At 39.7% G+C, this 13055-nt stretch overlaps 1 protein-coding gene across 1 annotated transcript; it reads right to left on the bottom strand.

Moving 5' to 3' along the window:
• Nucleotides 1-406: 406 nt before the first annotated feature.
• NEK2 (NIMA related kinase 2) lies at nucleotides 407-12742 on the bottom strand. The gene is made up of 8 exons (XM_081025455.1): nucleotides 12542-12742; nucleotides 11496-11713; nucleotides 10712-10952; nucleotides 8802-8884; nucleotides 7948-8074; nucleotides 6888-7104; nucleotides 4868-4993; nucleotides 407-1286 (listed from the first exon to the last, which is right to left on the bottom strand). Exons 1-8 carry the CDS (start codon nucleotides 12635-12637, stop codon nucleotides 1060-1062), a joined length of 1335 nt encoding a protein of 444 aa, XP_080881581.1. The 5' UTR covers nucleotides 12638-12742; the 3' UTR covers nucleotides 407-1059.
• Nucleotides 12743-13055: the final 313 nt, after the last annotated feature.

Here is a 13055-nt window from a genome sequence, read left to right on the forward strand (position 1 = left end):
GCTAATTTATATTAAAAGTCAGACAAAAAATAGTCCATCAAAACCAAGGTAAATTGCCTTCAAGGGTGGGGTACCCCAACAAGTTTTGGCTTAAGTTGGGCTTCTCCAGCGCGGTACTGGTGGCATTTTGCTGTGGGGACTGTCCTGTAAATTGTAGGATGTTTAGCAGAACCGCTGGCCTCTGCCCACTAGACTCAGTAGTACCCTCCCTGCAATCATTACAATGTCCCCAGAAATTGCCAAATGTCTCCTGAGGAAGCACAATTGCCCCAGTTAAGAACCACTGGCTTTGATGGATAAATGAGATGGAGTCAAGTACCATTATTGCTCTTGTGAGTATCAGATCGATGTTCTTACCTAAACAGACCCCCTCCAACTAACGTCAACAAATGCAAGACACATAAATATAGGAAAACTAAAGAATTGTTTTATTTAGTGAGAAAGAGGTGAGCCAGCTTACATATAGTTAAACAGAATAAAAAGGGGGGAAAAAGAATACAGACACCACAGTGATGAATTTCAACAAACGTGACAGATTCACACTACAGAGCAATGGGATATTTGACAATGATATTTATAAGCAAGATATGGTATTAGTAACAAGCTTATATCCAATTAGGTTTTCTAATCTCTAGAACATTTAAAACCGCAGACTGTAAATTTTAAATCCAGATATGACGATTGGAAGCACTCAGCCATTTAAAACTTCTCAGTAAGTACTACTCCTGGGTAAATATTTTTTCCTGACATTATTTTTCTCTAACATTTAGCATGTACCATTTCTTATTCCAGTAGTAATCACACACAGGATTTAAAAGCCCAAGCAAGAAAGTGTCATTCTTTCTTTCTATAAAGGGTTCTTTAAAAAAGAAGAAAAACTAAAGGTGTGGGCATTTTATATAATTACTGCCGAAGAACAGCAAAAGCAATTCCAAAAGCTCACTGTACAGAAAGGCATGGCTCACAGAACCAAGTATATCAAGCTACAGCAGTTGAATATCAATCTTGACGGGTTTGGCAGCAGTAAACACTGTACACAGCTCTGTGTCTCCTGCTCAGCTAGCGCATGCCCAGAATCTGTCTGCTTTTCAGCTGGTAATTTTTTTCAATGTCTGACAGGGCTTGAGCACGCAGCTGGGCAGCATGAAGCCTTTTTTTCAGGTCTTTGCACTTGGCTTTGGAGGTGAGCTGACTATCAGAATTCTCACTCCTCATGACGTTCTCCTTACTCTCCCCGCTGAAATGAACTTTCTTCTTAATTATCACGGATGAAAGATCGAAAAGTTCTTTAGGAAGAAAAATAAAAAGGGTTTGTGTTATGCGAACAGGAGTTCAACTCCTCCATGCTTATGATACTTATCAAAAATATTCACTCAGTTCACATTTGAAATCTGGGTGCTTGTCTTAGTTTCTTGGGGACAGGAGGTAGGGGGCCTGAGGTTGGTAGAAATCAATCAGCCTTTTAATCCATTGTGCTGAAAAACTAATCCTGGAATGTGCCAAATATCAAGGAAAGTATGTTTTATTCTCTTAGTAATAGCTTTTCTCTTAAGGTTAAATGGGCCACAATATAAAACTTCTGGAAAGCAATGTCATTTATCTCCACTCTTGAAAACAAGTGCTATTCTACCTAGAACACATTATTTCCAGAAAAGTATGGAAGCAGAAGCTCTTTCTTATAGAGAGCACCCACAATTTGGTTAAATACTCAACAATACTTCAAAGCAGATTAAATGATCAGAAACTTGTTTATACAAGAACCTAAGCAAATTCAGTGTGGAAAAGGTAAATCAAGTAAGAGTATGGTGAAAAAGGTGAATTGTGCTCTTACATAAAAACAAATTCACTTAAAGCAGTAACACTATTAGCTACTGAGAGACTATTTGGAGGTTGCGGACCTGCAGGTTTGAATTCCAGAAGCTTTTTATTTTTCCTTTGTGTTCATTTAAAAAAAAATATGTTCAAGTATTTCCTGAGCTCCTTGTATGGGCCATTGTGGACCAAACAGAGGCCCTATTCTTGTAGGAGGAGATCCACCATAAACAAATAAACAAGCTCCATGTGGAGTATTTGAGGGGATGGGCTGTGGGGAAAATAACACAGAAAGGAAGACAGAAGTGCTGGGGGTTGTCACAGTTATAAAGGTTTCTTAACTGGTGACTTTTGAGCAGGGACTCGATGAAAGAAGTAAAGCCACAAGGCTATACAGAGGCGTAGGCTCCAGGCCAACAAAATGGCAAGGCCCTGAGGTAGAGTAGGCTGTCCAGAGAAACGCTGCTTTCCAACTCTCGTTGTCCGTGACTTCCTATCTGTATATTGTTTCTGCTTCAAACCACTTATTGCTTTAGCCTCACCTCCATTGTTTCAAATATCTCCACCTTTATTACTACAAATACCTACATTTTTATAAACCAACAGCATCAACTGTAAATCTTACTGATGGGATACTTTTGTAAGAAAGAAACGGGTTTAGATAAAGGATTAGTGCTTCATAAAATAGACTAACAAGAGCTTTAAAAAAGATGCTGTCACTTACTATGTGATCTTGACATATTTATGATGCTTTCCTCTTGTGTGAATTTGATAGCCCAAGGACGGGAGAGGAGATTTCCAACTGTCCTGAGTTCCCAATGACACCCACTCCTTATCTCTGGGCTCAGTACTTTAAAATACCTCCTAGCCCCAGTGGATACTCAATTCCTGCAGCCTATTTTAAGTATTTGCCATGATTCACATACAGGTAGGTTCTCTACCTACCGTGTGTCCTGATAAGGTGAAACACATCATTCTTCTCTAGCTCTTTCATCCTTTTCTCAAAGACCCTCAAACAAGATGACAATATACTTTAACTGGAAGAGCCGTCCCCAGTAGGGCCTTGCTAATTCTCAGCAATGGGTTTCATGCATGAAACTCACACAGATAAAAATTTCTCCTGCTCTATCACTGTAATTATGATTTAAGACTATTTTGTCATTATGGATAGCAGTGTGGAAACTAAGAAAAGCTGAAATAAATATTATGAAAATACTGGAACGATAGATAGCAATATTGAGGAAAAAGAGCTCGTTTAACGGAGGCAAAGCCCAAGTTTTGTGTAATCTTTGTTTCATTTACTTGATTCCCATCACCTATCACTATAGAGTTACTATAATCATCACACTTAGTTTTTTCCTCTGTTCTATTCACAAAATGTTCTCGTGTTGCCTGAAGTGACCAGATTTTCTCTCAACTTATTCAAGATAGAAATGACAGCCATCACGTATGAGGTATGATAAAAAAAATACGGTGAATATTTAAATTTAAAAAAATTTATTACAGTAAAAGACACATTGCCCTTAATCCCCCTCAAAATACTCCCCCTCACTTTGAAGACATTTATCCCATCATTCTTGCCACTTTCTGAAGCAGTTCTGGAAGCCCCCTTTCGTGTCTTTACTTCATCCTCCATCATGACAACGCTCCATGTCACACATTGCTTCTGGTATGGCAATTTCTGTTAATTATAAAACATTACGATGTGTCCTCATCTACCTTATTCACCGGATCTGGCACTGTGTGACTTTTGGCTCTTTCCAAAGTCAAAATGACCATCAAGGAAAATGTTTTGCATTGATTCAGGACATCGAGGCAGCCATGACAGCACAACTAAGGACACTCACAAAAGAGGACTTCCAGAACTGCTTCAGACAGTGGCAAGAACAAATACATGGTGATGGAAGGAGAACTGACTCTGGGTGGTGAACACACAATGGGATTTATAGATGATGTAATACAGAATTGTACACCTGAAATCTATGTAATTTTACTAACAATTGTCACCCCAATAAATAAAAAAAAAGAAAAATAAAGAAAGTGGCAAGAATAATGGGATAAGTGTGTTCGAAGCAAGGGGGAGTATTTTGAGGGGGATCAATGGCAATGTGTCTTTTACTGTAATAAATCTTTTTAATTTAAACATTCACCATATTTTTTAATCACACCTTGTATGCTGCTCTACTTGGTATGAGGAAGCCATAAAAATTCTGAGTTTCATTGGAAATTTCATTGGAATTTTGAAAACCAACAAAAAACTTTGAAAACCAATTTGTATCATAATCAAGAAGAAAGATTGAATGCTTTACATTTTCCATAATCTTAAAGAGTAGATTAAATTAGATTTAGAGTTTCTGTGAAATGAAGAACACATGTTAGAGCTGGTCCACTGGTATATACATTAACCATGTGTCACTAAAGCAGAGCACCTAGGACAATGCCCCCACAAGGTACAGCCCTGGCAAGGCTAACTGCCTTGTACGAGACCCTGTTGATATACACAAAGAGCATATGTAGACATTAGATAATCAAATTTTGACAAACACATGTTTCCATTTGAATGGTCTCAGCAAAGATCCAAAAGTGATGGCCTATTTCACAGTTGGCTTATCACGCCTTGTAAGCCACATTTTCTATGAAGGATGACGTGGCATGGATTATTTGGGCACGTGGCCACAGTAAAATCCTAGTATTTCTGCTTGAAAATGGAGAGAAATGCAGAGTTTTGATCATATACTCAGAGAAAACTCTGAAAAACACAGCATTGTTTTAAATGTCGTATTTAAAAAGAAAAAAACATCAAATAGTAAACACATAATTTGATAAGGTAAATAAAACTGAAGATGAAATCATTATGACTTATTGCCTCAGGCCTATGAACCCGTTACTGTAACAGAATTCTTACTTCCATTGAAATTCATATATTGAATTAACTCCATCTTAAAATTCGAGACTTTATAAATTAAAAGGGCTGCCAAAGCTCCTTGAAGCCAACACTGGTGCCCATTTCTTCATTGGCATCAGCAGCTTCTGTGCCCTGCGTTGATTCTCATACCTGGACTACTCGCCAGAGACAGCAGCTTCTGCTCCTTCATCAGGCTGTAATTCTTCACCAGGCTCTCTGCTCTGGCCACTTTATCCTCTGCCAGCCTCTCACGAACACAAAGCTCTCGTTCCTTCTCTTTAAAAAAGGAATGGAACAAGAAAAAAGAAATTAACAAGTGGCTTTGGATATAAAATGATTCACATTTGGTAGTCTTGTCACTTTTCCTAATCACTAAGACGAGCTTGCCTGACCAGTGATTAGAAATGCTTTGTGAAAGGTTCCTTAATGTATAACCAGGTTAATCTGATTGTGCTAGTTTTTAACTCAGTGTTTCAATATGTTGTGTGTTGTCTTAGTTTTCCTTGTAAGGACTGGTTTAAGCACAAGGACAAAGTTAGCTTCAGCCTGTGGTCAGGTTGTGGGAGAATAACTCATTTGAGGAAAACAAAACAAAACAAAAAAACAAAACACCGTTTCTGCCCACCAATGAAAGCGGGCAACAGTTCATTTTTTGGGTGTTGCCTGTCCTTACACTACAATCTTTCGTTTTTCTGGGTAAGTGACAACACCCAAACAGAAGGGACTAAACCACAGCTCAGTGAAGAGGTACTTCTTCAGATGAGTAACAAAGGCTGTTATTTATTAATGGCCCAGAACTCAGAAAGTTCAGATTTCAGTTGCTATATGATTTCAAAATACTATAACCAGTATTTTCTTTTTTTTTTTACAGAATTCTTTTGACAAAAGAGTAAAAAAATAAAAGGTTTCCAGGGAAGCATAGGTTTTCTGTCTACAGAAAGAATATTTCGCAGAGCTACATAATTACCATCAGGAAGTAAAATATTAACAAATGCATTGGATGTTCTGTAAGTACAATTAAATAGAAAAAGATTTATAAAGTCTGCACTGGGCTTGAAGCTGCAGAAGCGAAATCAGGTGAGCCATGAGGGAGGTAAGAGACAGGCATGACCCCCATCACTGTCTCTTAATGTTAAAATGAAGAGCCTCGGGGCTGTTGCTACCTTGCCTCACTCTAAAACCTTGATAGCAGCTCTTACTTTAGTGGAGTAGACAGAACTTCAACATCCAAAACTAATTAGCACCTAATCAATTAATATCCATCAGAGTATTTATAAACCTAGATCTCTTGAACCCACATTATTGAATTGTCTGAACATATCTAGTCCTACATAGTGTAGGATTTCAGACCTGGACTACATTGGGTCAGTGATTTCAGAAGGTAGGCGTTGGTTTTTATCATGAAATGCAGCAATTCTAAGACCTTCCTTTATAACAGAAAAACTTGAGGATATATCTATTAAAGAACAGAAAGAAAAAAGTGACAGTAAAGTGTAAAGGCTACATTAAAGTATAATGTATAGAGTACATGCTAAAGTCTACAAAGTCTATAGTAAAGTGTAATGTATACATAATGTATTATATATGTATACAGTGGTACCTTTGTTTTCGAATCTAATCTGTTCCAGAAGACCCTTTGAGTTCTGAAACATTCGAAAACCGAGGCAATTTCCTCATAGAAAGTAATGCAAAAGGGATTAATCTGTTCCAGACCTTTAAAATCAACCCCTAAAACTGCAAACTTAGCATGAATTTTACTATCTAATGATACCATAGATCAATAAACTTTAAGGCATTCGTAAACTGAAATGTCTGTCAACGGAGACGTTCAAAAACTGAGGTATCACTGTACTTTTTATATAATGTATACATGAAAATCTACAAAGTCTTCAGGAATGTATAATGCATACTGTGTTTGCGCCCTTACAGTTTGTGCCCAACAATACAATGATAGCAACTGATATCAGACAAAGAGTTAGTTCAATAGGAAGGTGCCAGCAACCTTGATTTACATATTTTACAATACATATTTGGTTTCTCAAGAATTTATAAGAATGTTCTAACAGAACACATACACATATAAAATACTCCTGTCACAGATTTTTACCCACATCACACATCACAGTAACCCTCCTATAGCTCCCCTTTGCTTCGCCCCATTTAGACTTACGCTCCAGTCTTTCTTCTCTTGCTTTGAGGGCTCGCTCTCGCTCCTGTAACTGTATTTCCTTTAGTTTCAGCTCACTCAATACAGGGCTGGAATCCTGCAACTTTTCTGGTTCTAATCGTCGCCCTCTTCTCTCAGGATTTCTTCTTTGCTCTTCTGCAACCAAATCGGCTATCAAAGGGTTCTCCAGAATTTCTTCAACACAAGGTCGATGGTAATACTGGGGAAACAAATATTCAGTCTTCCAGTCAGATTTCATAACAGAATACTCATCCAAAAACAGCAGTTACCTTAAAAGGGCATCTATTGCCAAGGCAAAAGAAAGTATTCTTTAATGGATGGGCCTTACCCACCTGGACAAATGAGTTCACTGGGGCTCCTACTCATGAAGTTCTGAGTCCACAAGGCAATGCACAGGTTTACTTATCTCTGTTCCCCCTTTAACCTAGAAGCCCCCATCCTCGTGCTGGCGCTCGGTAGCATCATTAGGGTCTGTTTTAGGGCAAATACTGCCCTTGCTTCTCCGAACTACAGTAAGCAGGACAGTGTCTCATGGACCTTCACCGATAACCTTCTTTGCAATCCCACAGCATTTAACTTTTACATCAGCCTGATCCCTAGGACATCTCCCTCCTCATTCCATGGCCAGTCATTTCCCCTCTAATCTTTTTAGCCGCCCCTCCCTCCAACCCCTTATCTCTGGTCTCCATCACTCTACCTCTAGCTGCAGTGGAGAGACTAAAGTCTCATCTGTGGCCCCCTCACCCCCACCTATCACTTTGAGGTAGGCAAGGACAAGGGGAACTGAGAATTCGGAACCTTTCTGCAATGGGGCTTGGTAGCAGGGCAGACCGTGGGAGGAAACAAAAGGAGAGAACAGAGGGCAGACCAGCACAGATATGCAATTTGCCAAACTCACATGTTTTCATTCGTGTTAACAGAGTAGATTTAGCTAAGGAAATATATTTACTGTTTCTTCAGTTTCATTGCTCTACAAGGAGAACTCAGACACCAACATTTAATTGAGAGATAGAAACAGACAATATCATCTTATAATGTTCACCTTTAAATTTAACATCCTCGTAATAATGTCATTCAATTCATCAGAGTAACGATACGGAATTCGCCTGAATTTGCCTTCTCGGATCTTCCCAGCTAATTCTTTCTGGTTGAAAGCTGTAAATGGAGGCCTAGAGGGAAAAAAATGTTTTTTTCAATGTAAAAATTAAAATACAACAAGAACCAAATTAAGAGCACGACTTAAGCTCCAGTTTCTATTTATGCGTATGTTTCTACTTCTGCCCTTTTCTTCTGTAGGTATGTCCCCGAAGTCTTGGCACTACTGACATTTGGGGTCACATGATTCTTTGCTGCGGGGGCTGTCCTCCTGTACATTATACTACGCTTGGCTTCTATGCACTGGATGCCAGTAACTTCCCTCGTAAAAACCACGGATGTTACCAGACATTGTCAATCATCCCATGGAGCAAAAGTGCTTCCCCCTCTGTAACTGAGAACCACTGCTCTACAGAATAGGTTAGGAGGGGGAAAAAATGAAAAGGACAAAGCATTGGAGCTCTTTCTTGGGCTCCCAGTCTCCAGACCTCTCCCCTAGATCTCTGTTTCATTTCTTCCGTAGGCCTGACCCTTTTGCTCTCCCCTTGAGCTAAGTATCAGTCTAACAAGGAAGCATCTAACCAAGTTGGAAGCTTAAACCAGTTAAGATCCAGCCTTAGGAGTTATATTATTAAGTTGTAAATAATTTTTTTAGCCTGTCCATCTACCTTATTTTAACCCAAGTCATGATTCTTTCAGACTTGAATATACACGGATGGTCAAACAGCTGAACCCAGTGAAAGGTGACAAATCTCTCTGACTGTAAACCTCAGACTAGAAATCTGTCTTCTTCATACTTACATTAATGCACACAATTCATACAGCAAACAGCCTAGTGACCAGATATCCGATTTCTCATCGTAGGACATACGATTCATCTGTTCCTTCAGGGGGACAAAAGGTAAGAAAGTACAAGGAGTTAAAAGTTTATTTTGTTTTAAAACTTATAAAATTACCCGAGACCCCCCCAAAAAAAAAAAAAAAAAAAGGAACCTTAAATTTTGGTAATTTTTATATTATTAATATTTCATACCTGTAACAAAAATTTCAACTACAAAAGACAGATTCAGCTTATGTCAGATCTTGCATCATAATAACAAAAGATTATACTTTATACTTCATCTTCAAATTTTTAGTGGAAAAAAAGGCAATGATTTCATCGTAATACACTTTGTCATATAGTGTAATTCATTCACTCACTTTCCTTCACAGATGTTTATCATTACTACAGGCGACTGAGAATTCAAAGGTGAATATGAGAGACCTCTACCCTCATGACATTCAGAATCTAGAAATTCTATTTTAAAAGAACCAGAAAAAATTTCACAACAACCAACACATATATTTAACCTTCATGTAAATGGATACAGACATAAATGACTAATTGAATTATTCACTTACATATTTTCCTTTAGTCCTCTGTATAAACTATAGTAGTAACTAACATTCTCATTTCCTGTTTTAATTGTTTGCCCTTCTTCCACACTTGTAGTAACAACAATCTACCATAGCTCTTATTCTCAACAGAGGGCACAGAGAGACACGACACCAAAATCTTAGTGTTTTAAAGTTCAACAGGTGCGTCTGATATTATTTCCTGACAATCAATGCCTTGGAGAAGGTTGAACTGATCTAATTACAAGGGCAGGAGGGAAAAGGAACAAAAGAATCCTGCAGGTTTCAAATTTTCCAAGAACCACTTCTGGATAATTTTCCTTTATGTTAAAGGCTTTCTATTTGGAATATGACCCAGTGAGAAAATGACACTGTTCTGGCCATGTCTAATCTTAGGGAAAAACAAAATCATTAATTTACAGTTTTATACTGCAGTTAAATTGGTTAACATAACTAAAAAAGATTTAGAAAAATCTTGTAAAACGTTTCTGAACTGCTAAAAAAAATTAACCTCTCTCCATTTTTATTTGCTCAGATTAATTCAAGATTTTCAGGCATCTAGAAAGTCTGTTAAAATGCAGAGTCCAAAGCCAACAGGCACTATTTAGAGAGCCACAAACGGTTAATACCCTTTGACCCAATGATTTCATTTTGAGAGCTACACACGAAGGAAATAAAAAAAACAAAAAAAGGAAGAATAATTCCTATGGTGATGAATTTTGGAAACAAAATATCCAGCAATAGAGGAAATACAAAAGCAGGTGGACTCGTCAACTCCCTTGTAGGAAAAGGCAACAAGAAAAAGAACAAATATCAAAAGTTAACACTGCAAAAACATGTTATCTGAAGTTAGTGAGCCTCTTGATCCCTGAATCTCCATGAACAAGAATCATCTAGAAAGTCTGTTAAAATGCAGAGTCCAAATTCACGGGGTTGGGGATTGAGGCCAAGATCTCTGCATTTTGAACAAATCCTCCAAATGAGTCCAAGCTCCAAGCCGGTATACAGGACCTTTGGCATTTTGAGAAACACAGCTCTTCAGGACAGAGACAAAACCTATTTCCTCTTTGTAATCCCAGAACTTAGCACCTGGTAGTCATTCAATAAATCATGACTTGAATTGCCGATACAGAGGCGTTTAATGGTCAGGTGGTCAATTTGGAAAAAATGTAAATATAAAATGAAACAGTATTATTAATTCTTGGCTATTGGATATTACTAAACACACAAATAAAAAAAAACACACCTCACTTTTCCTGCATTTTAATGCTTAGCATTAAGATGTTTAAGAAGTATCTGAATTTTGAAATACTTACAGGAGACATGTAGTAAGGTGTGCCAACAAATGTCTTTGCGAAACTTGTATCATGGTTTAATATTCTAGCTAGCCCAAAGTCTCCAAGCTTAACGTTTTGCTTGCCATCCAGGAAAACGTTGGCTGGTTTCAGATCCCGATGTAGCACAGTATGACCACCATCGCTTCGTCTATGACATTCTTTTAGGGCCAGAGTCAACTGAGTCATCACTCGAAGAACAAACTCTTCCTCCAAGTACTGTCTGAAACCAAAGAAGTTATCCAGTATATAACTTCTGAATAAAGCCATTACAAAGATGGGATTGTGGGAATTATCTAGTTTTCGAAGTGTACAAATAGGGAAATAAATATCACACTCTGATATGAAATACGGGTGTTGATGCACCAAAGATTTCCTAAAGTACTGCGGACCCACTACCATGTTTCCCCAAAAATAAGACCTAGCCAGACAATCAGCTCTAATGTGTCTTTTGGAGGAAAAATTAATACAAGACCTGGTCTTATTTTACTATAAGACCAGGTATAATATAATAGAACATAAAATAATATAATATAATATCGGGTCTTATGTAAGACCAGGTTTAATATAAGACCGGGTCTTGTATTAATGTTTGCTCCAAAAGATGCATTAGAGCTGATTGTCTAACTAGGTCTTATTTGGGGGTAAACAGGGTAAATATAAGGACACTCTTCCACATTACTAAGTACTTCCTGACCCTAAAACAGGATGTTTAACAGAAATGAAACGAGGCCCATTTTCAGCTTACATTCAAAGATTAACTTACCTTTCCTTGGTTCCCTTTGTAATTACACTAGCCAGGTCCCCTCCTTCACAATATTCCATTACGATGTACAGTGTTGTGTTGGTTCGGTCAATAATTCGATCATAGTAACGGACAATGTTTGGATGTTTCAGTTCACGCAGCAAATTCACTTCGGAAACAAGCATTTGTTTCTCAGCTTCTGTCATGGAGCCATAGTCAAGTTCTTTCCAAACCAATATCTGCAATAAGAAGTTCCCAAGGGAAGAATGAACTCCTTATACGCAAAAACAAAGAATGAATGTTCCAAAATTTACAATTTGCAAAAATTATTTCTCTCTTAAATAGATCACGGTGACTAACATCTACTTTAGTTTGATAAACGTAAGGACACCTGATTTTATTTCCATAATCTTGCTCTAACTTTTAAGCAGTAAATAATGCAATCAATGGGAGAGGGCGCAGGTGAGGCGCATTAGGCCTCCCCCAACTTCCTACCCTCACTTGCTTTGCCGGAGTTCAGAAAAAGGCTCTCTGGTCAAAGGGGAGGCAGAGGCAGTCCAAGTCCCCGCCGGTTCCCACCAGCCACGCTTTCCCAGGGTGAGAAACCTGAGTGAAGATCCCTCGGTCAGCAGCCAGGCAACTTCCTCTCCATCGTTGTTTTTCTACGTAAGGTCCGTGTACACACGTGGCAAACACGGACCCAATGCGCCAATAACGGATGTTTTAAAAGAGCTCTGATTGTCGAGACAGAAAGCTCCAGGTTCTGGTACCCCTTTCTCCTGTCCCAGAGTTCTACTCCTCTCTAAAAAAATAGCTCAGGAGACCGCTACCTGTCACCAACGGAAAGCCTTTAGCAGGAAAAAGGAAGGACATGGAAGAGGAAGGGGAAAAGAAGGAAAGACGCGGTGTCCCATCCCTTGAGCAACCCAGGACAGACACAGGTTAGGGGGAGATGGCTGACTCTTCCGGGCACGCAGCCTTGGAGACCCACAATCCCAGGCCTCTCGCTTCGGGGACAGAGGGCGACACCCCAGCAGGGGCGGAGACCAGGCAGGGCCCGCGCTCACCTTGCTGTCACTCTTCCTCCGGATCTTCTGGCAGCGACCGTAGGAGCCGGTGCCAATGGTGTGCAGCACCTCGTAGTCTTCCACCCGGGTCGGCATGGCCGGTTCCACCGCAGGACTCCAGCAGATCGCGCCGCAGCCGCGGAGCTACAGCCACCGACTCGCCACCACCCGCAAGACACACGGCCGCCGGCCTCAGTCCCCAGCCCCGTTTAACCGTCGCGGGCCCTGGCCTCGCAGTCTATTGGCCCACAGTGAGGAGGCTTCGCCTCTCTGATTGGCTAAGAAGAACACAACACCCTAAGCATGGTGGGAAGGCGTATCCCTAGGCAACCGCGTCGGCGTCCCTGTCGGCGTCCGCTTTCTACTCCTAGGAGGAAAGGGGCGGAGGTCGGTCGAAGGGAGGGCGGGGAAGAGAAAGTGGCAGCAAGGCGGTTTCTGCAACACTGTCGCTCTGGCTGAAGTCGCCAAGATAACCGAAATCCAGAGACTTCTCAGACTTCTTTGCATACTGCCT

Source organism: Rhinolophus hipposideros, assembly GCF_964194185.1.
Source record: "Rhinolophus hipposideros genome assembly, chromosome: 19".
Lineage (NCBI taxonomy): Eukaryota > Metazoa > Chordata > Mammalia > Chiroptera > Rhinolophidae > Rhinolophus > Rhinolophus hipposideros.

Coding starts and splice junctions, on each gene's coding strand:
- NEK2 (XM_081025455.1), bottom strand. CDS start 12,637: ATGCCGACCCGGGTGGAAGACTACGAGGTGCTGCACACCATTGGCACC. Junction 10,953..11,495: donor ACAAAGGGAACCAAGGAAAG/GTAAGTTAATCT, acceptor CTTTGGTTTCAG/ACAGTACTTGGAGGAAGAGT. Junction 4,994..6,887: donor AAGAGAAGAAAGACTGGAGC/GTAAGTCTAAAT, acceptor CCTTTTTTAAAG/AGAAGGAACGAGAGCTTTGT.